Below are 27,737 nucleotides of genomic sequence, written 5' to 3' on the forward strand. Positions count from 1 at the left end.
CAAACAAACAAAACGAGAGGCAAAACCTGTCCGGACTCATTCAGCTCGAATGAAATGATCGATGTGGTCATTCTGCCCGGTGTTACAATAAAGTTTAACATCAAGGTATCCATGAAAAAGATGATTTAGGAGGTCTAGCTGATTAAGATGACAACGTTTCTATTTATTCTCTATTCTGACTGAACCATTTCTTTAAAAAACAAACAAAGTTGTACACTTCTGCTTTCATTTTGGACAGAAACAGACTGAAAACTAAGTATCAGTGACTTTTGACAGATGACAGTGTGCTAGATGTGGAGCTGTGATTATGCTAATCTCTTTTTTAATAAAGCAAACACTGTAAATTTGATTATTCATTTTATTATCACATTAAGAAGAGTTTATCTACAAGCCGACAGCAACAAACACATTCCAGCTTTAATTGAGCTAAATGTGTAATTAATTAGAGTATATGCAGATGATGCAAAGATTTAAAGGGCTGATTCCCTTTGAAACTTTGATTATAAATTATGACTTTATTCATAAAGGAAGTGAAAGCTTATTACAAAAGGAGTGTCTGGAAGTGGTATAATCAGATATGAGGAATGTCTGATACTGTAATACTGAAAACAGACATACAAAAGAGCTAAATAACGAGAAAAATTAGGTTTTAAAACAAGTGGGAGCACAGACACCAGTTTAAGTAACAAAATTCAGATTTGAGAGAAAGAAAAACACTCTGAAGTGTACGAACCTGTTTGTTCTCCACATAAAAAGACTGTGTGCTTCCTGTGAACTCCAGTTTTACAAACAATTGACGGACCTGCTTCTGTTATTGAAAAAAAAAAAAAAAAAAAAACTTGTGGTCTTCTACATGTGCCATATGTTTGTGGACACAGCTGGCAGTGAGGAGAGTTAAAGTAATCTGATTGTTGTGTAGATAAAGCACGATTTCAATCTGCCCCACAGCCCTCAGATGCTGACATGAGCAGCACGTTAATACCAGACATATAGCAGACGTGTCCACATACTTTGGGCCATTCACAGCTGTGCACAAAGAGTGAGTAGTATCATGTGGAGAACAAGCAGACGCCAAAGAAGAAGAGAAACAAGAGTGTTGTGCTCTGTGTTTGGCAAGTGAGGAGTGAACGTATCGAGTGCATTTGCAGCTGCTCATCTGAAGCTGCTTCAGTCTCTCTCAGAGAAGTTTTCCTTTTCTTTGGTTTTTGGCACACGGTCGCGTTGCCGCTGAGCTCAGAGTACGCAGCAGTGCTTCTTCTTCTTCTTGCCACTCGGCCAATTTTTGTCTTTACTCTCAGACATTTTCTTCTTGCGGACCTCCCTCATGAGGTCAAAGAACACCTGCAGACAGATTACATGGATTAACTGTTGGTCAGAGCCTTGTCTCAAAGGTCAGAGCTCTTTGTTTTGTTTCTTTTGTTCTCTACCTTGTCCACATTGGCTCTCGTCTTGGCTGAGGTCTCCACGTATTGGACGCCCCACTCGCTTGCCTTTGCCGTGGCCTCTTCAGCAGAAACCTGCCGCCGATCCTCCAGATCTGACTTGTTCCCCACCAGAAGGAGAGGGATGGCCTCCTCTTCTTTCACCCGCAGGATCTGCTCCCTGAAAATACAAGAGAGATTTTCAAAGTACAGGTCACTCTACATTAATGGTCCTCAAAGTTTCTTTGAGACAAGACTATTAAACATTGATGCCCTCATTAGTCTGTTAAAGTAAATATTCTCATTTTATCAGTGGTAGAAAATGAAGCTGCAGTTCTTAGAATGTCAACAAGAGGCTGGGTCCAACAGTGAGTCAATCTCCACTACAGATGTGCAGTAACGCACTACAAGTAACACGTTACTTAATCTAATTACTTTTTTCAAGTAACGAGTAATGTAAAAGCTTACTATTGCAAAAAGTAATTAGATTACTGTTACTTTCCTGTAAGCATGCTGCGTTACTGCGTTACTAAACTGTTGTGATTTTGTTTGTGAGAGTGTCTCATGACAATGACGTAAGCGCGTGCAACGCCCATGGCAGTGAAAAATCAAACTTCAAATCTGAGCAAGCATGTAGCAAGCCGCCACGGGAATGTGAAAATCACAAACCCCAAGATCCCCCTGCTGTCATGACCGCTGCGGCACCAGGCAACACTCCACCCTCCCCACTCCTGCTAAACAGGTGACAATAGATTTAAGAGCGACGGGGCTTAGTATCGCTGAATCTTTCATTTTATTTATCTTTTGCTGTGTTTTACATGCATCTATTTGAAAGAGTGTAAAAACAAAACATTATTTTATTTTATATGCTGGAATATGCAGAAAATGGTTTTAAATGTTAAACAAATGTTTAACATTTAAAAGTCAAACACAGTTGCACATAATTTAATTTTTGCTTGAAGCAATGTGTATAAAGTTAAAAGATTAAAAGAAGTTTTAAAGAGAGGCTTTTTCATTTGATTACATTTTATATGATAGATTATGCAGAAAAAGTAGAATTGGGCTGAAAGGTCTGTTGCTTTATTACGTATTCAGGTTGTGTATGAAAAGTAACTAAGTAACTCATTACTTTTGAAAATAAGTAATCAGTTACTGTTTTGGAGACGTAATAAGTAATTAGTAACTAGTTATTTTTTTTCAAGTAACTTGACCAACACTGATCTCCACAGATTCCCTCGTTAAAATGTCTGAATTTACAACAGAAATAAACATGTTTACAGCACTCTCCAAAAAAAAAAAGAGCAAGCAAACACTTTTTGTTCTCTAATTTTCCGTCACAACAGCTGTACAGCAGTGATTTCCTCTTTTTTATGACTCACCTGTTTAAACTTGGATCACGACTTAAAGTTTGCCTTTCTAGTTTTTACTGAAAGCTGTCAGCAGTTCTTTACTGTAGCTGCTAGCTGTGTGCTGCGCTTGATCTAAAGTCCAGCCTTTATGGGAAGGAATGGGAGGAATCTGTTGACTTAAAAGCGACCTGTGTGTGGTTCTTTTGAGTTTAACAGCTCAGTTTTCGTGTCAACATGTAAATGTGATTTTTTTTTCCCCAGGGCTGAATTTTTAAAAATGTTTTAAACACAGTCATTTTCACTGCCTGGTTGTATATTACTGTGGAGATTTTACTCCACATAAGTCGATTAAAATGTACCTCTGCTTGTTAAGAAGACTCAGACACTGACCTGAACTCCGACGTTGCTGTGAATGACTCGTGCTCTGTGATGGAGAAGACGAGCAGGAAGCCCTCGCCACTGCGGAAATAGTTATCCCTGATGGCTGCGTAGTCTTCTTGACCCGCCGTGTCCAAAATGTCAATCTGCACGTCCTCGCCGTCCAGCACCACCTTCTTCCTGTAGCTGTCGGCTTTGGTGGGCTCGTAGTCCTCCACGAACTGCGAGCAAAAACAAGGGTCACGTGACTGGGGAGAAGAAACAGCACAGAGGGAAGGGCTGATGGAAAAGGTAGTTCTCGAGTCTCACCTCGTCATACATGAACTGCAGGGTTAGGGCTGACTTCCCTACACCGCCGCTGCCCACCATGATCACCTTGTGGAGAACCAGAGAGCTCTGGTTTTTGTTCTTACCAGAGGCCATGACTCTGGTCTAGGTCAGGTGGCTCACAGCTCTGCTCTCGAGTTCTGACGACCTGTAGAGACCAGCAGAGGTCAGCAGGAAAGGACATGAAAAGACTCACACATTCATTTTGGGACTTACAAAAAAACCCACGTTTGGTTTGGCACAGATTTTTATGCTGGATGCCCTTCCTGACACAACCGTCACAGCGCTTTGCGTCTCCTCCTGAACTTGAATTGGGGATCTCTCATGTGTCAGGCAAACTTGTTAACCACGACACTATAAGCCACTATATGATGTGCACCTTCCTAGATATGCAACTACACGCTGACACAGATATAAATGCAATGATGATGTTGGTCACTTGCGCAGGCAGCGTCACAGAATCTACATAGGTTCAATGCAGAAGTATAATTAAGGTGTGACGCAGTCTTGAGATTCCTTACCAGGTGATTCAACTACCACTCACTCCTTAGCAACTCATATGATGACAACAGGATGGGTCAACAACTCATAGGACAACCTGTGACTCCACTGTAGGGTGAACACCTGGAACTACCAATCAGCTTTTAGAGCAGATGAAACCTCTCAATGAGATGAAAACCATGTTCAAGAACCTTAAAAACAAAGAAGCCAAGTTCTCTTCAGCACAAATGCCTAAGACTACCAGGAACCTGCTATTTCTAAGACCTGGACACGCTGCTTGAATAATTATTTTGGCAAATATTGGGATCATGATTTATCAGGAAAGCATTGGCAAAAAGTCAAAAGAAAAGTATATTTTTAATAAAGGGGATTTCCTGGAATCTTCAAATAAAATTCAGATAAAAAAATAAAGAAATTAATCACTGAAGTTGTGATTTCAACCTATTAAGGATGGGGAATTAATGAAATGCGTAAAGTCAAAAATGGCAAAAATGAAGCATTATTGCTTTAATTACAGTCCTGCTCTACATGTGAACGTTTAAGGCTTCTCCACTGTGACCTGCAGACTGTACTGTTATTATACATTTACGTTTTAAGGTTTTCCCTTTAAATGCAGGTTGTTACGCAGTGGTTTCACTGGTCTAGCCCACTTTAGGTCAAATTGGGCTGTTTGTGGACCAGGATCTATGGTTAATTTGCCGCCTCTGCTCTAGAGGATTCAGAAAAATTCAAACACACAGCTGAGTTTTTATGCTTTCCTCTGAGATCCAAAGAAACTGGTACAGAGTGACGCCGTTTTTCTGTTTCATATCCTCAGAGACGGACAGTCTGTGGTTTAAGTCAGCAGTTTGAAGGCTTTACATGTACATGCATATGCTTATGCTCTGTTGGTTTTATAAAGAGGTTAATGCTTTTATTTTGAAAATTAAAGTCTGGGTGCTTCTGTGTATGCTTAGACACATATGTGATAAACGTACTTCGATCACTATGTGAGCTGAAGCTGCATTTGCACCTAATTTAGTGAAGACTACAGATTTGGTGTGGCGGGGCGGTAATATTTGAATATTTTGTCATTTAGCTGCTTGTGATTATGGAGCTACGTCTCCTAACAAAGGTTCTTCTAAAAATAAGAACCTTACTGTGAGTAACGAGATTTTTTTCAGGTGCCAAACAAATGAGCAGACAGAGGAAACAACAGGATGCTTTCCATTCTTCAGCTGATTGAGATAATCACATATTTATCTTTCTGAGAGATATTGGCCTTGCTGCGTTCCTCTTGTGCTTCAGTTTACGTTCGCGGCCCTGACACAAAGACGATATGGTTTGGTAGCAATGAAGACGTTTCAAGAACTCCTCAATAAGAAAAATCTCCTGGTTTGTTCGTGCTACAGTTTTCACAGACATTTTGAACATCGAGGTCCTCGTCTTCGCTCCCCTGCGTTTTGATTATGAACTCACCAATCAGACTTTTTCCACTTGCAATTGGATGGAGTTAACTTGGCTGTGAATATCAACTGTAGGTTACTGACAATGTAAAGATGTATTTGCCTCATTTACTGTCCCCTGGCTGATTCCAGCTCAGTGTGAGAGTCTTCACTGCCGTTATTTACAGTGTTTGTTAAGTTCCATTCACACAAAAAGCAACATTGTGCTTCGCTTTGAAGGGGAGTATGTTGTTTTCGGCATATAGCCAAAAACAACATACTCATGGGTTAGTTTTAAGAAATAAAAAATAAAAATCGTTCAGCCCTCATGTCGCTAGATGATATTTCAGGCTTCTCACAAGGCAATCAGTGGTCTCCTTCGCCTTTACTGGTAGCGGCTTGAGTAGACGTGGCTTAACATCGAACAAACGTTCTACTAGACCAGGAATCTCAAACTCATTTTTACAGTAGCCCTTAAGTGTGCCAGCTCAGTGAAACTCGCCTTTTTTGTCAGTTTAAATAAGCTGAAGCACACATGTAATCCCAGAGATATCTTAATGTAAGAAACAAGAAGTGCAATTTCATCAACATGTCTCAGTTTTTCTACATAAAGAAGTGTTGTAATAAATCTGAAATTCTGACATTTAACTGCTTATTTGTAACTTATTTACTCTGGTGGCACATGAATGGCTACAAGGAGGTCTTTATCAGCGGGAAAAGCTGTAAAACCTGTGAAAATACAGGTACAAGTCCAACATTTATGCCCTTCTTCACTTGTTCCAAAAGCTGTTCAGTGGGGCCGATTAGAGCCTTTGCCAGGCCGATTCTAGCCCTCAGTGCCTGATGTTTGACACCCCTATACAAAGCTCTAGTTCTTACAAAGTCTCTGCTGTTAGCGTGCTTCACACTGTGATAGCTTTGTGGTGTTGTAAACACAGAAAAATTGCAGAACTGAACTCAACAGATCGACTGATTGTCACCGATATGCGATCCAAGTTTCTGATTCAGGATTGGACAAATAAGTGATCAACATTTGTAATCACTGACAACGTTACATCAGCTCTAACATCAGACAGAAAGTAGAGCCCCCTTAAGCACACTGAGGGGTAAAAATCCAGCCCTGAAAGTGTCTGCACTGCTGGAAAGTACTAGGAGGAGAGCAGGGCCAGTTCCTTAGAAGCTCATGGGGAAAGTTCCTGCCGTGGAAAAGGGTCGTTAGCTTCAGGTGTGAGTGATACAGGTCTGTACACCCTGCATGAGTGATAAGTATGGGAGGTATGTGGAAAAACCCTCTCGTCAGTGACCTTTCCAGTTGCTCGACATGCGGGCAGAGATAAGCTGGAGCTGTAAATAAGCTCCGAAATTAGCCATAGATTAATAACACGGCTGGCTGAGCTCAAAGAGGAACTATATGTGCTCCTATCAACACTCAACTTCAGCTTCCTCTCTGTCCTAAACAGCTGGAAACGAGTCTCAACAAGACACTAAACAGACACTGCTCTTCCCGGTTTCTGCCCCCGTCCCTCAAACGTCATCTCTGATTGGCCTCGGGCGCGGACAGGCCTGTTGTCATTGGTCGGTCGCGCTGCCACTCAAAGCTGCCCGTAAAGCAGCGACAGATAACGATTTCTGTTCCTCCACAGGGGGAAACTGAGCGAGAATCCGCCGTTAAAACGCTGCCCGCGAGGCAGAGGCGGACCGTGCCGGGGTGAACAGCACGGTCGGACTCCACTCACTCACCTGCTGAGGTGTTTTCCTGCCGTTCACTCAGAAATCCGCTTCACGCACAACTTTTACAAGTTCTCCAGCAGACTGTGCGCCCCACCTTGTACACGGACTCGGCGAAGATCGTCTGTGTTCGCGAGGACGACCCACTCTTTCAGCTAATCGCAGGCGGCCGCTCAGCGCACGCGCAAATGTTACCAGGGCGACTGATGTACCACTTTACCCGCTAAACAAACACCAACACATGTTATTAAGCATCTTTGAAGGTTATACGATTTAAATAAAGTCCACAAAATGTCTGGCCCTGTTATTTCTAGCAGAGAAACCCGGAAACAGACACAGAGTGACACCTCCTACCTTTACCTTTACCGTCTTGTCCTCTACAGGATGTGACGTCACGGAATTCCCTGTCTTTATTGTTACTGAAAGAAAACAAATATTCATTCAGTAATATTTTTATAGGCCACTTTGACACTTCACTTTATTTACTACTATATATATATATAGGTGTTTTACTCTGATTTATTTTTACATACAAATTTTGAAGCGCTAAATATGGGAATTAAATTAAAGCTCTTCCATAAATCTGCTTTAGATCCTTTTATTATTTAGTTTTTGTGTTTGTTATTACTTAAATGTCATATATCATATTTAACTTTTTTCAGTCTTTTTTTGTGATTTACGTCTTTGCATTTGAGCTACTTTACATTTTTATCTTTATTTTTTCTTTAAATTTCATTAATTTTGTTCTACATACAGCTGACTAAAATTTGTGACCTTTGAACTTGAATAGATGGGAAACAGAAATTTAAAAAGGCAAATAAATATGATGACTGTTTTGTTCCCTTCTTAGATCACTGCAGTGAAGTAACTGTGATCCATACAGGAGGGGAACAAATGATGAAATTAGAATAATTTTAAAAATAGAAAAATAAATAAATAAAAATAATCTAGTAATTATGAAGCTGGATAACCTCACACTTTTTTCTTTTGGGACCATGATGTCCATAACTCATGAAAAGAAGCTGCTTTCTTTCAGTTCCCTTCACCTCTGATGACTTTATATTTTATATTTTTCAAAAAAAAAAAAAAAAAAAAAAAAAGGGAAAGAATGAATCGGTTCTTAAATATCAGTCTCCCAACACCCCCAGACAAACTGATGTGAAGGTCTTTACAGCAGTGTTGAGTTTGTTTCTAAACCAAAAAAAGAAGAACAATGAGCAGCCCAGACAGGACTAACAATTCTGACTATTCTGTAAACTAAGAGGACTGTGGCCTGCTTTGCTTCAGGATTTTAGTTTATGCTTATGATACCATCAGACGTCTTCTGCAGAGGAAAAACAGCAAAACAGGAACACAGATTTAAAATCAGTGATCCCGGTTTAAAGTAAAAAAAGTTCAGTTTCTGAATTTCTCCTAGTGTGTGCCATGACCGTCTGCTGGACTGTGAAGGTACTGCAATGATCAATTATTGTAAGTAGAAAGCTACTTTCAGCTGCTCCCTGATTCACAAGGGCCGAAATAGGTTTTATGTCGGATGGTCTTCCTGTTTCAGCCCCTTCCAGCGGATTTATGTCTCCTCCCGGCACTGAATCACTACACTATGAGGCCAAAAAATGTAAATCTTAATTCTAACAATATGTTACAAAATAAAACCAACAGGAATATAACGTTTTAAAAGTCACCTCTTTAAAACTTTTATATGATTTAATGCTGCAGCATGAACTTATAGGATCAGATGCAGTTTTATAGGCTGAGCCAAATGATCACCCATCAATCTTCAGGACCAAAGCAGAATGCGGTTGGTTTAATTCTTATGAGACTCTGTAGGACAAAGTACTTTGGAAGGATTATTGAAACACATTTTTTCTCTAAAAAATTTCTTTGTTTCTTGGATTAGCTTGGAGACCTGTCCAGGGTGCTCCATCTTCAGACAGTAACAGCTGAGTTAGACTCCGTTTGGAAAGTAAAGCTGCAGACAAACAATTAGAAAAGCAAAATGAAAACAAAGGAAACAGCTAGATTTTCTCCTGTGTGATGATCTGAGGTTTGGCCAATGTTTGATTTTCACATGTCAAACTGGGCTTCAGTCTAAAGTCTGGTAAGTTTGGCGACTTTAGAAGAACCAAAAGCACAATGAGGAGATCTTTGACTTTCAGTGGAGCAAATTTTCAATCAGTCTGTGAACAAAGAGAATAATTTCCTTCACAGCCTCATCAATTTTATGTTAACTGTTTAACTTTTGTCCCCTTTTCACTTGGATAGATCCCAATTTTTAGGTTTCTGCTGCAAAATTTCAAAATCATACATTTACTTACCTGGAAAGCATGAACATTTTCTTGGGGTGCAAAACTATAGAATTATTGAAAGATTTTATACATGATGTAGTTTCAGTGTTTGGAACAAAGATGGCGCCATTTCATTACTTTCCTCACGCATGACAAGGAGGAGCGGAGATCAATGACTAAAGTGGCAACCTTTATTGAACTGGTGCTATATGGAGCTCCAAAGTTAAGTAAAACCTGTTTTTAACCTTTTATTTTATCATATTTAGGATATATAAAATAGAATACATTTAAGAGTTCGTATTAATTAGAAATTATGATTCATGTGGTCATTAACTGTGAGGATAAAAAGGGAAAAGCAGATTGTGTCTGCTCTTCAGGTTGTTTTGCCTTGTGATAATCACCAGCTGAAAGGTCAAATGTCACTGAGCCCAGCCTCTCTGCCTATCTCGCTAGTGCTGGCTGTAAAGGGGTGTGACGAGCTCATTTGGTTCTCAGTTTTACTAACAAATGTTGTTGTCCGGACTTCCTGCCGTGTCATTAGGACGAGCTGTTGCGGATCATGTTCCATTTGACTACAAAGAGCGAGGCTCTCCGATTATTTGAATGTTCTTTTAGGGCTTATCGAAATGAGCTTGGCTGAAAATGTAACGCTGTGGTTTGAGCTCCCATGGTGCTTCAGGGCGTTTACGTCAAAGTTTATCCACTTGCAATAACCCCAGGTGTTTATTTTAATACATGTGGCAACATTTGTTTGAATTTCCAAAAGTATGTGGTCACATCTTAGTTTGAAACAATAACACATGAAGAATAAAACCAGCCTTTTTCTATACAGCTGAGAGGAAATATCAGGGTAAGTCAACATTTTTCCATTTATGTTGTTTTTTGCCTGCTGGTCACTGACTCAACTTGAAAATCAACCGTTTTAAAGAAGCTAAAGGACACAAAACAACAAAGTGTCTACAAAATCACTTTTATGGACCATTAACGTTTAATAAGTTTCTACAGGACGAAGGCTGTAAAGAAAAGCTTTGATGTACATTAAAAGGTAATCCAGGCTTTATATTATAGCTACAACATATGGTACAACTGAAATGGTGGTATTTCCATACTTTGGGTCACATTTTTCTATCCAGTTGTAAGGTAATGTTATATAAACTGATTACCATATACATATCTGTGTTATGTTGTCTTTCTGAAGGCTGAGCATTGATTCAAGTTCAGCTTATAACAAACGTCCTTTGGAAAAAGCCAGATTTAAGGATCTTAAAGGATATAAAACAAAAGCAAAGACTATAAATTTCCTTTTATGCACCAGAAAAACTTTAAAAGTTAGTATGAGAGTATTAAACACAGGCTTCTGCCACTCTTATTAAGATTACAGTTTAATCCAGACTTTATGTTTTGCTGGGTCTTGATGTTTTATGTGATTTTTCCTTGTTTTTCCTCTTCCTTGTACTCATCAGACTGCAAACACCCTCCCCAAAGTTAAAGTGTTTTCCCTGTTTTATTTATTTTAAAGTGTGCTCCTGGATGATTAAACCAAACTGTAGTCGTGTTTTAGCGGAATCTTCTGTGATGTGACGTCTTAAAAGTCCACGTGAGCTGAAGCACTGCAGGATACAGGATACATAGACAAATAAACAAAAACGTTACAAGTGGTATTAGAAGAGAGAAAAGGGTAACACCGAAGTCCACTGAATGTTCTTACTGTCCACACAACAAGTATTTTACATGTAAACACTTTCATTTTGAGTATTTCCTTTTTTTTTACATTACAGAATAAATATTGCAGCTTTTACTCAATCAGTCGTACTGTACATCAAAACTCTACATGAGCATGAAAAAAAAGTTGTGTTTTATCTCTAAATTTAGCAGTGGAATGTTTTCAGAACTGAAATAATATGACTACATGCAATAAATAACATTTGATTACAATGGCGATCGTGGCTCAAGAGTTGGGAGTTCGCCTTGTAACTGGCTTGAACAGTCTCGGTCGTTGTGTCCTTGGGCAACACACTTCACCTGTTGCCTACTGGTGGTGGTCAGAGGGCCCGGTGGCGCCAGCGTCTGGCAGCCTCGCCTCTGTCAGTGCGCCCCAGGGTTGCTGTGGCTACAACGTAGCTTGCCATCACCATGTGTGTGTGAATGGGTGGATGACTGAATGTGTAAAGCGCTTTGGGGTCCATAGGGAAAGTGCTATACAAATACAGGCCATTTACCATTTAAAGTACTCAAGAGGTGGTAATCAATAACGAGAAAATTCTCCAAGTAAATAGATAATTTTTAAGAAATCCAGCTAAATAATCAACTTGAACATTTATGTTTAAAGTAGTAAATAAATTAGATGAACTCAAGCAGATCAAATACAATTTGTGATGATCATTGAAAATAAATCACTCAAAAAGAGAGAAAGTGACACATGGCGACTGAAACGAAGTACAAAGAAAATAAAAGTTTTGACTATTTAATCCAAATAACTACTTATTTACTAACATGGTCCCTTCTTTAATTAAATTAGGGCATTTAACTTAATTCATTTTGATCTCCAGTTCCTGAAGTTCACTTTCTTATTAATTTATATGTACTTTTTATCTGCATACACAGTTTTAAATACTTGAGAAATGGCAAAGACCACCAATGTGCAACATTATAACCTTAATTTATTTCAGGTATATTGTGTTTGGACTTTTAGAAGTGTGGCTGTGTAAAGATTTAGATATAATAAGGACACCAATCCTCCTGCAGTCCCATTCAGTGTAATAAAAACATGTTCCTACAAATGTGCGGTGTATGGGTCACTGAAGCAGCCCTCACTGTGCTGTATGGGCCACGTGAAGGTGACAAAATACAGATTTTTTAAACACATAATGTAAATATTAAAAATGTTCTAAAATAGAATAGAAATAATCGATGTTTATAAACATAAAACTGAGTGTAGCTGAGATTTTTTTTGCTCTACTGTAACTTGATGTGATATCTCCTCATTAAGCAAATTTACTGTAACTCACCTTTTGTAAGGTGCAATAAGTTTATTATACATCATTTACATTTTTGTTACATTTACATCAAATAAAGTGAGCAGCATAAATTTCAGCTGCTTTTTTTTTTTTTAGTTTTTGGCATGTGTAGAGCACATTTCTTCAGAATTCTGCACAATTCAGCCCTTCCCACAGCTGTTTTGGGTAATCAGATTACTTCAGCAACAGAGGAGTCCTGTGGTTTTCTGTGGGCGGAGGAGGGCAGAGGGGTGGTGTAAACCTGTAAACAGCTCGGGTTTTTAGAGTCTGCCTCCCTTTAGGGCTAATTTCCCCACAGGGAGTTTTTCAGCAGTGAGCACCCCTGGCGCTTCTCTGACTCCTCGCTAGCCCCGCCCACACTATCCCCCATCCCAACCCCCTCTCCTGTATATAAGAAGTTTTGGGAGACTGCAAGCTCACACGGCAGAATGGAAACGCTGCTCGGTGCGCTCACAGGCACGCCTCCCTCTCATCTTCCTCCTCTTCCTTTTAATCTTCTTAATTGCGCGTCGGCACTCCGGCAGCAGCAGCAGCACAGCGGGAGTCACGAGCAGGGCTGCTTGTAGACAGTGAGGATGATGATGATGGTGATGCTCACAGACTGAACTTTGAAGATGCTCGTGGAGGACTCTGCGCGTCTTCTCCGCTCTCTGTGGAATACGTGGAACCTCCTGCGGGGCCGATGCTGATTACCGTGATGCTTTTCGGGTGAAGCTCCAAAAAAACAAACAAACAAACAAACAAAAAAACTGCACCAAACAAACGGATTATCGAGAACTGAGCTCCGCACTGCTGACAGGCTGCTGGTAGCGATGTGATAGAAAGGTCTCCTGCGCACACACCTCCCAGTGATCAGAGCCGTGCGGGCTGCCGTTACGCGCGGAGGCTGCTCTGCGCTTAAGGAGCGCGTTTCAGTCTCCGTGTTTGAACTTTATGATCTGAACTGTGACAAAAAAAAAGAGGGAGAAAAGTTTTTTCTGCTCCTCCTCAGACAGAAAATGAGTAGCTGTCTTCTCAGACTGGCACTCCTCGTGGCTTGCGTCCTCTCCATCCGCTGCACCGCTGCGCCCGGTACCGAGGCGGAGGCGCGCACGGCGTCCCGGGACACCTGCGCGTCCTGCGGCGGCGGCGCTCTGCCGGAGGAGCCGGAGTCCGGGCGGCTCGACGGGGACTTCTTAGAGGCGGTGAAGAGGCACATCTTAAGCAGGCTGCAGATGCGGGAGAGGCCCAACATCACGCACCCGGTCCCCAAGGCGGCCATGGTGACAGCCCTGCGGAAGCTGCACGCCGGGAAGCTGCGAGAGGACGGGAGGGTGGAGATCCCCAACCTGGACGGGCATCCGATGAGCAACGAGGTGCTGGAGGAGAGTTCGGAGATCATCAGCTTCGCGGAGAAAGGTGAGGAGTCACTCACGCCTCACTGTTCTCATCATAAAGTCGTTTCTTTTTTAAATTTTATTGAAACTAAGTAAAACCAATCAGATCACCTGTTTTATTTAGGTATGACAAAAGAGAACACATTGATTTTTCTCTCCGAGGTGGATCTGTGCTTTTGTTTCTATGCAGAAAATAAGTTCAAGGTGAAAGTCTTTTTTTTTTTTTTTTTAAAGATAACCCTAAAACTAAAATATTTCCCTATAAAAACTAAGTCTTTATGGACTTTTTAAAAGTATGCAGGTGTGAAAACAGCAGAAATTTATCAACAAAAAGCACTAAGTTTTAAAAACCTTTAAAAAATAGATTTTGATAAATCTTTATGGCTGCAGGTTTGTATAAAGCAGGCAGGACACTTGTTCTCCTAAAATTCAGGATGTGAGCTGATATTTGATGTATGCAGAAAGGATCAGGAGACACACGCACACACTGAACTTCCTCCAACTCTGCTGCTCTGTGTGTGTGTTTAAAGTGTGCGTGTGTCTTTATATACTGACTGAGTGAGAAACAACCCAGAGAACATGCTGATGTTGAACAGATGTTGGTGCTAGGACCTGAAAACCCCGCCAAAATAAAAGCAGAGGGGCCAGCTGTAGCTGTAGCTGCTACCTGAAGTTGTTCTGTGAATCGAGAAGCTTGATTTCTTTCTAGAATCAACCCCTGGGGATAGTTTGGGACTGTTTTTGACCCCAGTTAAGCTGTCATCACATGTTGGCTGTTTCCACTGTAGACAGTCTCAAAGTAAACCAAAAGAAATGCTGGTTTTGCCAGATCTAAAAACTCATTTCATGCATTTTCTGCACACTTTAAGTAAAGTTTTGTGATTCTTTGGGCAAATACATTACAAATCAGGCACATTTTGAATGGAGTTTGGTGGCTGTTGCATTCATGTGAGTGACAGAAAGTGGGGACAATCCAAATGTGAGTGCTGTGTTCACTTCCCTGTAAAAAATAAACCAGTGTAAACTCTGCTCGGTGTCGGCGGAGGTTTCACTCCCCGCTGAGAGGCTTTTATGCTCTCAGATGTTTCTCTCTGTGGCCGCTGTGTTGCAGACCTTCCACCTCGGCATCACCCACTTGCCAGTTGGCTGGCGTTGAGCGGCGCTGAGCGGCTGCCAGTGGGGACATGGCACGGCGTCAAGGCCCACAGGAACAGTTTTGCTTTATTTGAAAGGAGCAGGGCTGAAAATGATCAACGACACCACCTGCTTCGCCCACGTGTGTCTCTCAGCACGCTCGCCGTCGCTTCTCCAAAACATCTGCTTTCTACATCAACAAATCACTACTCAGAGTGTCTCTGTGTTTGTGTGCATGTGTGTGCATGTGTGTGTATTGATTATATCATGTGTTTGAGTGTCATTTATCCCTGCCTGTTTTGGAGGATTTGAGCTTTTGTCCAGCTTTTCTGTGAGTGCCTGCATGCACATGTGTCTGCATCCAGGATACTGTGTGTTTATGTGTGTGTGTGTGTGACACAGCAGGCCTGTGTTGAATCAGTCTTCTCAGTATAAGGTCAGAGCTTTTGTGCTGGTTGTCGTGCAGCCTGAATGCAGATTGACGGGCTGAATCCTGCAGCCTGGCACCCCATTAAAACTCATTCCGTGTGTGTGTGTGTGTGATCTAACTGCAGCCTCTAAAAACACAGGGAGCATGGTGTTGGTTTGTTAGCTGCTGCGTCACAGTGACACACAGTTTGGGTTCTGACTTTCAGGCTAACTTTCTGTGAGTGTGGCGATGCCTTCACTTGCTGCTGTATTTATAAGCTCACTAGTGACATTTGGGTCACTCCCAGAAACAAAGGGTCCTGTAAAAATCAGTAGCTGCCCCTGTAGGTGCACCAATGTACCTCTTAAGCTTGACGGTTGGATCTCAGGGCAACTTTGTAGTACAGATTTGCACCTCTTTATATCCACCAGGTCACTGGGGTAAAGGTTAACATTCACCCAAATAAAAAAAGCTTTTAACAGAAAAACACCAAAAGACTTTGTTTGAAGTTCAACATCTTCTACTTTATGAATGTTTTAAAGTTTTTCTTCTGCATGTGTATAAAATAAAAAACAAACTCAGCCCCTACTCTTGCAACCTAGTCACTGCTAACCTCTTAACATCCAACTAGACGAGGGGTGGGCGACTCTAGAAGCTCATATTGACTTAGTAAAGCAAAAGACCAAACAGTTGTTCACTGCACAAGCAAATAACGCTAACAAAAACATTCTCCAAAATGCTGCATGAGCATTTCAATTATCTCACATATTGCCATTTGGATGAAATGCGTGACTGAACAGGTTAGTGATAAAACAGGCTGAACTGGAATCAAGTCCTTTTTTCCTCCCCTCACCTCCACCTGGTTGTGGCAGACGGCTGCCCCTCCCTGAGCCTGGAAACCCCGTAAAAGGGGAGTTTTTTTCTTCCCACTGTCACCAAGTGTTTCTTCTCTGTGGGTCGTCACATTGCTGGGGTTTCTCTACAATACTGTAGAGCCTTTACCTTACAATATAAAGTGCCTTAAAGGGACTGCTGCTGCGATTTGGTTTGAACTAAACTGAAGTAAATGGCAGTTTAGAGTCTCTGCGGTCATTTGCTTTAAGATTGTTTGGCACAATGCTGTCTGTGGTTGGTTTTTCATGGGTTGTTTTCAGGACATTGTTGGTAGATTTAGATGGTCTGTGGGCCGGTTCTAGTCCTCAGGCTGGTGGCAGACATAGAGTTGCATTTCTAACCACATGCTACAAAATACAAGACGTTACCTTCCCATCTACTCAATTCAATTCTGACACATTTAGCACCAAAAAGTCTTGCCTGATGGTCATTTCAGTACATTATGAGGACCTTTTGATCATATCAAATGATCTCCATAAAATAGCAATGTGTAAAATAGTGTTTATTTGACAGTTTTCCCCCTCAAACATGAATAAAATTGCTGTACTGGATGGTTCATTTTTGCCCATTTTTACATATTTAGAGTAAAACATTTTGTAATCAACATTCAACATTTAGTGTAATTTGTTAAAGCACAGGATGCAAACTTCATGTTGCTGAAACACACGAGTTTCCAGAAAAAGCACAAGCTCAAAATTTCTACGTCAGGATCTGGATCTTTTAGTATTATTATATAATAAATCACAAAGGGTCATTCATTGTTTTAAAAAAAGGAGAAGTAACTGAGTTTTAACAGATCTCTGTTGTTTGACCACTTTGACGGCAAGAATAGGATTTGCTTATCTTCCTCTTTTCATTTTGGCGCCACTGATCTCATAACCACAAGCGGGTCAGCATTTCTTGTAGCCACAGATTTCAAATGAAAGACCATTCAGAAAATGTCCAGTGTCAGCAAATGTTTGACAGGAAAACAGCAGATAAGTGAATTCAAATGAAAGTGGTTACATGCCGTCACGTCGGCTTATTTTAGCTTGAAGTTTTAGTTACTGCATTAGAAATTCTTTTTGCAAATTTGCACAGTTGGGCCACTGCCACATCACAGCATGCTTTATTCATCTGTCTCTTAATCCTGACTAAACATTTGTGGCTCTGACCACGGAGAAAGTAAGATAAATAAATGATAAATATGTGCCAGATGTAACACCGAGCCAGTTGCTGTCTTTCTTTTCCAGCGCATGATGAGCAGTTTATTAAAATAAGCCTGTTTGGACACTTTCAAAGCATTTACCATCAAGCCGAGCTTGGTATTGATACCAGAGTCCTTTAATCTCTGGGTTTATCTTGTCCAGAAGAATCCACGACTTCCTTGGTCCCATCAAAGACAACGCAGCTGGCTCATCTAACAATGCTTGTAGATCTCATCCCCAAACCAACGCCAGCCCGTTCAGACCCCTCCTGCCACTGAGTGCTTGTTTATATCTGCATCACAGGCATTTTAGCTGTCGCTTTGATCTCTACAGTTTAGAATAAGTGAACAAGCCGAGGGTTTTAGCATCTTGATAGAATATGTGGTGACAGACGAACATAAACCACCTGTGAAATCTGCGCCTGGAGCTCAACTTAACCTTTGTTATCCTTTTGTAGAAACTTTACTTTATCATCCTTGATTTTTATGGTGACAGCAGCGGTCTAATCTGCGGGCAGTGTTTGATGTAACAGCCAAGTTGCTGACTCAGAGATGTCCTTGTCTCAAGATGGATGAGGCGAAGCTTGTAGAGTTAGAACGTCTTTCACACTGTTTCAGATTTATGTTTTGTGTACTCACAAGCCTTGTATCCAGTTCAGGGAAGCTTTCATGGTATTTGGTTGGTCTTCTCCTTTTTTTTTTATGGTTAAAGCTCTCGAGGTTCATTCACTGAAGTCTGTGGCCTCCTAAATGCTGTCAGTCTCAATTCATCCTGGTCAGCTGCACTCAGTTCAGTTCAGGAGGTTCAGACCTGATTAATGGCACTAAGCGTCTTCATCTGACATCCGTCAATCAGCTTCTCATTGGGGCATTTAAAATAAAAGCAAAGTTGCAAGTTCTAGGTTTGAAACAGCCACTGAAAGCTCCAGAAGCATCTCAAGATAAATGACCCCAAAATGTAAAACACAGTAGATTGATTAGACCGTTTCTTCTAGTCATGAGAGTGTGGAGTACTGTTTCACTCCACCATCAATTACTCAAGAGTACTTAAAGGATATTTACATGTCTCTGCTCCAGATCAAAACTTTATCCTTCGTTAATGGGCAAACTTGCTTGCAGAATAAATCCCACAAGAGAAATAAATGAGATGGATTGCAATCCATACAAAGCAGCCCAGACCAAACAATCCTGGCATTTTGTTGTAGTTTAAGTACTTGGAATACTTCTAAGACCAACATGGTGGTATTAATCTGTCTAGAGGTATCATTGGGTTTGAGGGGATTTGAGGATTTGTATTTTTCAGTCACAGTTCTTCAAAAGAGCTAATAGTCCTTAAACCTGTGTCCATGTGCAGTGTCTGCACAGTCTCTGAGAAAAAGCTAACGCCATGGAGATAGTCTTTCTTGTGTCTCCTGAGGCTTCATAGACCTGTATTGCTCTGTCAGGCCTCATTGTAAGGACAGTCAGGCTTTGTATGATTTTATTTTCTAAATTAGTAACATATGATTTTATTTTCAGCCTTTGCTTTTGTGAGGTGCGTTTTTAGGTGCCAAACTAACTTATCCCTCTCCTTTCTATATCTAGATCTTTCCAGTCACTTGTTTCTCTTTTCTGAAATGAGCAGCTTCTGTCATCTTCAGGACTGCTTCAGAAGTTTATCAGAAGTTATCTGCCTATACAGCTTACTAGGGCTAATCTTGGAAAAACCCAGAACCTGTTCTCGTGCTTCTTTATTGATATATACTGAAGTGTCAAAACTGATCATTAAGGGTACAAGGGAGGTCATCAGATGTTGCCTTTATGGGGAGAAAGAGTTATATCTTAATATAAACATTTACCCATGAGCTGGTTGTCACTGCCCTTTACTTTCAATCGTCAGTGGTCTTTCCAGATGGCGTATTCTGAACAGTTACTTGACATCATTGTTAATACCTCTGATGTGTTTTTGCTCCTTAGATGATATGGTGACATCCCAGTCCAGCCTGTTTTTCCTGATCTCCAGCGAGGGGAACCAGAACCTGTATGTGACGCAAGCCACCCTATGGCTCTACTTTAAGGTGCTGCCGGCACCTTTGGAGGTGCGTGCCAGGCGTAAGGTTACGGTGAAGGTGTACTACCAGGAGCCCGGCCTTGGCAGCAAATGGAACCTGGTGGAAAAACGAGTGGAGCTAAAACGCAGTGGCTGGCACACCTTTATGCTGACTGATGCTGTCCGGTTGGTGTTCGAGAAAGGTGACAGGCGACAGAACCTGGATATCCGCTGTGAGGGCTGCGAGGCAGAGGGTGTCTTGCCCATTTTGCTCAATGTCCATGATGAGTCCCACCGACCTTTCCTGGTGGTACAGGCGAGGCAGGCTGACAGCAAACACCGGATCCGGAAGCGAGGACTGGAGTGTGATGGCAGCAGCAACCTGTGCTGCCGGCAGCAGTTCTACATAGACTTCCGACTCATCGGTTGGAGCGACTGGATCATTGCACCGTCAGGCTACTACGGGAACTACTGTGAGGGGAATTGTCCGGCTTACATGGCCGGTGTCCCCGGTTCAGCTTCATCCTTTCACACAGCAGTGGTGAACCAGTACCGCTTGCGGGGGATGAGTCCGGGCTCCATGAATTCCTGCTGCATCCCCACAAAGCTCAGTACCATGTCCATGCTCTACTTTGACGACGAATACAACATCGTCAAGCGTGACGTTCCAAACATGATCGTGGACGAGTGTGGCTGTGCTTGAGTATGTTTTTCCTGTTTACTTAAAGTGGAACTGAAGAACTAAACAGATTCACAATATTACAAAAAAATTAAATATTAAAATATTTATGGACGACGGAGAAAACATGTGCACGCACAACCTCATCCACACATATCTACACACCCTCATATATGCCTGCACAAAAACTTGTATATATATTTATGTTTGTTGATATATTCATAATATGAGTTTGAAGACTTAGTCTCCTGCAGACAGAAATGAAGAGTTCTCTTCCAAATCTTTAAAAATCCACTTGGAAAACAATCAATATCTGAAGTTCTTCATTAATTATCTCTAAGATAATGAGGATCTGGTTTGTTAAATTGTGTAAGACTTACTTAACCTACTAGCCTTTACAAAGCAGCATCATCTGATGTAATTTTCTGCTATCACTCAAGTTGTTAGTATAGGCGCCACTTGAAACTCTTCATGAGTAGAACATAAACCCAACCTTGAATGTTAAAATGCTGTCTCCAGAGGAGGTAAAAGGAGCTTTACATGAGTAACAATGAAGGTTGGGGGGTGATTCTGCTATGCCTCTTTCAAGAGTACTTTGGACAAACACTGAAAATGTCTTCACACCACTCAAGCTACACCAACATACAGCACTTCTGGCTTGGATCGTACAGCACTTCTGGCCTTAACAAAGTTTGTTCCATAATAAGACCTGCAAATTCCAGAAACAGATTTTTGAAATGAATGGAAACATATTCTATATTCCAGCAAACCCCAGTAAACAAGGTTTTTATTACTCCAAAACCATTCAATAATTATCCAAAATACAGGTAGAACTTTGTGAGATGTCACAACTGAAATTCAATGGAATATCTGCTTAGAGGCCATGTTTCTGATATGCATTTCTTCACAGTTTTCCATTAACTTTAGTGCTGATCAAACATTTTGATTTGAAAATTGTTTTACCCAGTAGAATCTGTAGATAAAAAAGAAATGGGTTAGTAGCTTGTCCAATTAATGTTTATACTTAATTAGCACTTAAGTAACACTCAAAGTGTCATAAGTTTATGCAAACTTAATTTTTGACCTCTTCTAAAGACTTTGGATGAGTCAATCAAACGCCTTCCCTTTCTTTTTGGGTTTTGTACCTCTGAACTTAAAAAATACATCCTGTAGTTGAAATCTTCATCACCAGTAGAATCTGTACATCATAAACTAGCAGCTCAACCAAATTCTACCCTTCTTTTGGGGAATATGTACCGTTAAAAGTAATAAACCCCATCTTTCAGGAATCCACCTTAATTTCTCATCAAAGTATGTGTCACATTTTGCTCCAATAAAAATATTTGTATCTGAGAGTAGGGCAATAGCTCATCCAGTCAATATATAATGAGCACCCATTTACCAACTAAAGTTCCACAAATTCTATGATATAATATTTGGTTTTCCCAGAGGTTTTGGCTCAGTCAACCAAGCTTCTATGCTCCCTTCTTAAAATCTGTACTACTGAAAGTAATAAACCCATCTTTAAGGAGACTATCTTACTTTTGCACTCAGGAATGTTCCCTCAAACTATTGCCCCCAGAGAAATCTGTAGATCAGAAGGTCAGTAACTATGAGCTTTGATTTACCATCCGAAGTTTCAGAAATTCCACGTTAGTTTGTTTTGAGACCTATTCAAGATATTCCTGTTAGGGTGAAAACTTCGACCCTTTCTTCTTGGTCTTTGTATCACTGAAGTAAAAGAAAATCCTTTTAGTTGACGAACCAACCTGCTCATTAAGGTGCCAGTCAAACAAATATTCCTTTTCAGCATATCAGGAATGACCTCACAAGCAAGATATTTCCTTCACTTTCCTGCAGCTTCTCCTTGAAATGGAAGGTTTGACCCCTTCCTTATCAAAATACATTTAATGTAACTCTTATTTCCGTCAGTGAAAGTGAAAAGTTGCCATATTGCTCAGTTAAGAGAAGGTGCAACTTTGCACTTCCTGACGCACACTTTGATAGCACTTGCAGATTGAAATGCCTTTAATGAGCCCTACGTGGCACATCTACGCCCACAGTCCTTCTAAAATAAATAAGTGCCGCATGAGCTATGCAATGTATAGTATTTACCCATATATCAGACAAGATGAACTTAAGCTCTAGTGACAAACTATCACCAATACTTGAAGTAAGTGTGGCAGGCAGTGGTGTGTTGGGCTTCAGGTGGGAGGCTCTGATGAAAAAACATTCCTTCTCTTTTAAGAAGGAAACACTATTTATTTTTCTTTGATTTATGGTTAAAGAAGCAACAACAACAACAACAAAAGCAGGGCAACAGTTTGACTTATTCAGTATCCTCAAACCTAAAAATGCACACACCAAATCTCTGTGTATTTGTTTGTTTGGAAACTCCTTCAACATGACCGGGAGTTGAGCAACCAAACTTTGTACACTGATATAGCTTAGATGCCTGAAGGCCCATATATGTATATATATTATGTTGCCTAGCAACTACCTATCAACATGTGAAAATGCCCAATTTTTAGAATATATGCACAAATAAATGCTTTTAAAAGCATTGCATATTTTTATTTCTCAACATTAACATAATTTGTAGCCACAAAACTTCAACATTTTAATGACTCTATCACGCTGCCTGGCAACCACCTACCTAAAATGACATTTACATAGCAGCGAAGGACCTGAGTGTTACAGAGTACCCACAAAAATAGGCTAATTACTGTACGTTAATACATTTTCTCAGAGTGATGAAGTGTATCACTTTGCCAACAGCAAGAACAGACCAAACAATAGCATGGGCACTAGTCAGCTGTTGCTGACTGCTTTGTGGTGTGTGTATCTAGTAAAAACCAATGTTTGGAATTTTATTTAAATAAATGTATTTACTCTTGCAATTTTTTGAGATTTGGTTGGCTAAATATTGAATATGTTGCACAGTAAAATTGAACCAACACAGCAGCTTAAGCTAATATATCTTCAAGTCCAAAGGTTCTTACGATGGAGAAAACTGTCCAAGGACCCCCTGGTACTCCTTCCACCAATATAACTTTTTAGAGTTTGGTGTCAATTGATGTATTGGTGTTGGTTCAAAAATAATATTGGAAGGGAGTAATCTTGCTGTATTGACATAAAAGGTCCACTTCTGCATATATGCACGTTTTACTGATACAGCACACTGTTTACTTTGCATGTAAAATATGAATCAGTGGTTCCAAACAGCACCAACATTCGTTCTACAACTGCACATATAATGTACAAGTTTGTTTCAATGTCATCCGTACATTGCTATACCAGCTCAATCCAATAATCTATTGGAGTTTTTTCTTCTCTTTCATCTAAAAAGGTTTTACTGCCATTAGAAAAATAATCATCTGAAATGTAAAAAGAGGCTAACTGGGGCTAACTTTGACCCAAATGCGATGCACGAATAGTGATTTTTAAATAAATGCATCCCAGCGGAATTCCCATCGCGGCCTGTTTGGCACCATAACACACTTTGAGACACACTTTCAGGCCTCAGTCACTTTGATATTTTCAGGTTAAACGCTTCAGCGACCTGTTATTTCACAACCTCGTTACACATTTTTCTCTTATTCGCTGGGTAAAGAGAAATACCTGAGACTTGATACTGCTCATTATCTCGTGTTTTCTCCAGCCTCCTGCCCGATGCCCAACCCTAGGCTCACCTGCCACTGTAATCTTTTGCTTATTCTTCAAAGCGAATGGTTCTTAGAGTATTTGCACTGAGGAGTTGCGTGACTAGTCATAAAAAAATGAATAGAAACTGCCATTGAAAAAATAAAAGTTATTTTTATAGAAGCAAAATTGAATTCTGTTCAAATGTATTATACCTAATCATGGAACCAAAGAGGCCAAGAGGTTTAGCTATTGAAAGATGGCAATGTTGTCATGTTTTGTTTGTAAATGATGTTGTGACAGTTAAGAGGCCTAAACACTGTATCAGGGTATAGTATCAGTCCATAATCTGCTTAATCCTTTTTCTATTTTGTACCTAGACATGGAATATTTCATATTTTTTCATGAGATGACTTAAATATTCCTAGTTTCCTCGTTTTGTTAGCATCCTTCCATTTAGAGTAAAGCCCACACCATCCAGTCTCTGTACAGTCGATGTAACATATGAATATGCTTTTGAAATATTTTGTTCTTTGTTATTGTTGAAAAATAAAGTTCTTATTACAGATTGTTTGGGTTTGTTGTTGTGAGCACTTCCAGGTATTTAACATTGACGGCTGACGTGACATCTTCTTCTGAAAAACCTCAAGGTGCGGTTAATTTGGATGGTTGCCATGTTTGCCCCTATGGAATGACACGTCTGCCTTCCATGATGTGGGTGGTGCCCCTAAATATCTCACAAAAATTCCCATACTTGTTATTATAAGGAGAGATGATGATGCCTGAGGGTTTTTCCCAGCTGACTGCCAATCATCTCATGTAATACTTGATAAATATTAAACCGTTGTTGGGCACAAGGTGAAACTGTTCTTACCGAAATATTTAGCCATTGCATTACCCAGACCTGTATGAGAGAGTTTCAGCTATTTGTTGGAGTAATGTGCCAAACTTCCTTATATAATGATCTATAATGGATAGATGTAATTAAATTAATTTAAAAAATAGGAAAAAACTGGGCTATGATTTAGAGTAAGTTTCCTCTTAGTATTTTATATTGAGTTACACTTACATTTTTTATTTAAAAAACACATAGTAATTTTTATAAAATGTAGTAGGATATTAAGATTATTCAATTTAAAGCTACAAATTATTAATCCCCACCTACTTTAACACAGTTATGGATTCTAACATTGAGTCAGCATCATGTTTTCTTGGTCACCAGTTTTGATATTTTACATGCTGCTAGCAGTATGTTTTGACATGAAACTTTTGACTAAAATGAGAACAAAAACATCCAATATCCAGACATGCAATAGTGTATTAATATTTATAAGTATATAAGGCTCAAAAACAAATACATTATTACGCTTAATTAAAAAAACAACAAAGAAATACAAACTTCCTAAATTGATTTTAACACTTCCTAAAGCTAGAAAGCCTCAGTCACACAGCCCTAAAGACGTGGTAAAGTCTAAATGTGTATGAGTGGTTGCTGAAATCAGTTACAAAGAGGTACACAGTGCTGAATCAAAAATCTACTTGTGATTCTTTTAGTTTAGTTTATTGTGGCCTACTCTGTTCGGTATGGAAGATGCTGACTTTTCAGCAATTAGTTGATATTTTAAAGTTATAAACAGTTTGCAAGTACTTAGACTTTGAAACGTGTTGTTGCAGTCTCTGTTTCTAGGTTGCAATGCATTTAATGTTTTAGTACCTCTCAGAGAGTTGATGAGTTACTGTAGAGTAGTTAGGGTCTCAACTTATAGTTACCATGAGATCACTGACTGGTCTCTGGGTCATGTGACTGAATGTTTTATGCACTTGGCTAAGTTATTTATTGCAAGTAAAACCCCCCCAAAACAAAACAGCCTCCAAAATCTTGCCGCAGATAATGGCATTGGCTTACCCCATGTTATAATTTTCTTTCCAAACAGGTAAACTTTGTTTTAAGGCATTTGTTAGCTAATCCTATCTGTTATATGTTAGCCAGAGATGGGCAGTAACGCGTTACTGTAATCTGATTACTTTTTTCAAGTAACGAGTAAAGTAAGGGATTACTATTTCAAAATCGGTAATTAGATTACCGTTACTTTCCTGTAGGAATGCTGCGTTACTGCGTTACTAAAACCGTGATTTTTTTGCGAGAATGTCTTATGACAGTGACGTAAGCGAGTGCGCCGTTGGTGACAACAGCTGTGTGCAGATCAACAATGGATCACATATCGATTGTGGGAGAGAGTATGAGCGTGCAGCGTTTAAAGCGTGGAAGTACTGACCTTACTTTGAGTTTGATTCCATAAAAAGTGACAAAAACATTAGCGTCCATCGTGCGTGGGAAGAAAACTTTTTACAGCGAAAAAAACCCCTAAACTTCCAAGCAAGCACCGAGTGTGCAACGACGTAATGGGAAACTCACAGAGAAACTCGCGGATTCTTCAACTGACCGCGGCACACCTGCACCAGGGTAAACCTCCGCCAACCCTACTCCTGCTTTACAGGTGAAAATAGAGCAACAGGACCGCTGAGTCTTTGACTTTATTTATTTTCTGCTGTGTTTTACTTGCATCTATTTGAAAGAGTGAGTGTAAACACAAAAAATATTTTATTTTATGTGCTGGAATGTGCAGAAAATAGTTTTAAATGTTAAACTAATTTATTCAAGTCAGAGAATGTTGCATATAATTAAATTTTTGCTTGATGCATAAAGTTTAAAGATTAAAACTGATAAAACAAGTTAAAAAAAGAGACTTTTCCATTTGATTACATTTTGTATGATGGATTATGCAGGAAAAAGTAGAATTGGGCTGAAAGATCTATCGCTTTATCACCTCTTCAGGTTGTAAATCGTGTTTTTAAAAAGTAACTAAGTAACTAAATAACTAAGTAATTAATTACTTTTGAAAATAAGTAATCAGTAAAGTAACGGGATTACTTTTTTGGGGAAGTAATCAGTAATTAGTTACTGATTACTTTTTTCAAGTAACTTGACCAACACTGATGTTAGCATCACTGACTTTGCTAGCTAAACTTATCAGTTAGCAACCCAGCGAGTAGTCCATTTAGGCTGAAACCAGCACAAACATCCATGTCAAAAGTAGGAAACTAACGTTTTCTTACCTGGAAATAATAAATGAAGGCACTTTAAAGTCTTTGTGCTCTTAATAGTTATTCTGCCTGTCGTTTTTTTCTTTTGTTCCATCTCTGCAATCTATTCTTGTGTGGGCCCCTCTTTAGATACTGGTTTTAGTGAACTAGCTAACACTTGCACTGAGAGCCTAGCTAGCATTGTTCTTGGCACCTCTATAATTTATTGGAATGCAAAAAATAAGCTTAAGGCATAATTTATATACCTGATAAACTAAGACCTTACTTCTGAACAAGATGAAGTAGCATCCGCCTGGACCTCAAAGCCACCACACTGTCTCTAAATTGGATAGACTAGTTTTTGGAGCCAGCCTCAAGTGGATGCTCTTGGAACTGCAGCTTTTTAAACCTTTTGTGTGTGTGTATGTGTGTGTGTGTGTGTGTGTGTGTGTGTGTGTGTGTGTATGTGTTTCACCACTAGGACCAACACAGTATATACAGTGCTGGTTGTCCTTGAAAATGCTCTCTAGCACTGGGAGTAAGAACAGACCAGAGCTCTCTGCACTCACCCAGGCGTACAATGGCTCCAAACAACCCTAACTATATCGAAGCAAATCTCAGCAGGACTTCAGGGGTTAAGTGTTTGACCTTTAGGGTCACATACTACATGACTGGGAGGAGGTACACAATCACCTACTGCTGGTGTTGGGTTGACGGTAAAAACATGATCTTATGCACTTTCTGTGCCTCCGAAGGCACTTGCATAAAGAAGAGGTAAACATCAGGAAGAATAAGAACCACATAGAGGTAAACAGTGTGACATGCAGGTATCAATCATGGTATAACTACCCCTAAAAATAATCTGCTAAGTGTC

General features: G+C 40.0%; 2 protein-coding genes across 3 annotated transcripts; one reads left to right on the plus strand and one right to left on the minus strand.

Annotated features, from left to right (window-relative positions):
- Positions 1-507: 507 nt before the first annotated feature.
- LOC146680787 (ras-related protein ralB-B-like) lies at positions 508-7,519 on the minus strand. 2 transcript variants are annotated; one of them, XM_085447869.1, is made up of 5 exons: positions 7,483-7,519; positions 3,458-3,623; positions 3,161-3,369; positions 1,428-1,602; positions 508-1,341 (listed from the first exon to the last, which is right to left on the minus strand). In XM_085447869.1, the coding sequence occupies exons 2-5, from the start codon at positions 3,569-3,571 to the stop codon at positions 1,234-1,236; spliced, it is 606 nt and encodes a 201-aa protein (XP_085303995.1). In that variant the 5' UTR covers positions 3,572-3,623; positions 7,483-7,519; the 3' UTR covers positions 508-1,233. The 2 variants fall into 2 exon arrangements, with proteins under 2 accessions (XP_085303995.1, XP_085303994.1); XM_085447868.1 differs by lacking the exon at positions 7,483-7,519 and adding an exon at positions 7,141-7,421.
- A 5,733-nt stretch (positions 7,520-13,252) lies between these two features.
- LOC146680788 (inhibin beta B chain) lies at positions 13,253-24,347 on the plus strand. The gene is made up of 2 exons (XM_085448890.1): positions 13,253-13,828; positions 19,386-24,347. The coding sequence occupies exons 1-2, from the start codon at positions 13,429-13,431 to the stop codon at positions 20,159-20,161; spliced, it is 1,176 nt and encodes a 391-aa protein (XP_085305016.1). The 5' UTR covers positions 13,253-13,428; the 3' UTR covers positions 20,162-24,347.
- The last annotated feature ends 3,390 nt before the right edge of the window (positions 24,348-27,737 follow it).

Source organism: Copadichromis virginalis, linkage group LG23 (assembly GCF_057382275.1).
Source record: "Copadichromis virginalis isolate Kocher_CV1m ecotype Utaka linkage group LG23, C_Virginalis_male_GT1.1, whole genome shotgun sequence".
In the NCBI taxonomy this organism is placed as follows: Eukaryota; Metazoa; Chordata; class Actinopteri; order Cichliformes; family Cichlidae; genus Copadichromis; species Copadichromis virginalis.

What these genes read in the sequence shown, in the direction of transcription:
- LOC146680787 (XM_085447869.1), bottom strand. Translation starts at nt 3,571, where the DNA reads ATGGCCTCTGGTAAGAACAAAAACCAGAGCTCTCTGGTTCTCCACAAG. An exon ending in TGCAGTTCATGTATGACGAG is followed by an intron (nt 3,370 to 3,457) that starts GTGAGACTCGAG and finishes TTTTGCTCGCAG; the next exon opens with TTCGTGGAGGACTACGAGCC. An exon ending in ACAGCAACGTCGGAGTTCAG is followed by an intron (nt 1,603 to 3,160) that starts GTCAGTGTCTGA and finishes TTGTATTTTCAG; the next exon opens with GGAGCAGATCCTGCGGGTGA.
- LOC146680788 (XM_085448890.1), top strand. Translation starts at nt 13,429, where the DNA reads ATGAGTAGCTGTCTTCTCAGACTGGCACTCCTCGTGGCTTGCGTCCTC. An exon ending in CATCAGCTTCGCGGAGAAAG is followed by an intron (nt 13,829 to 19,385) that starts GTGAGGAGTCAC and finishes TTTGCTCCTTAG; the next exon opens with ATGATATGGTGACATCCCAG.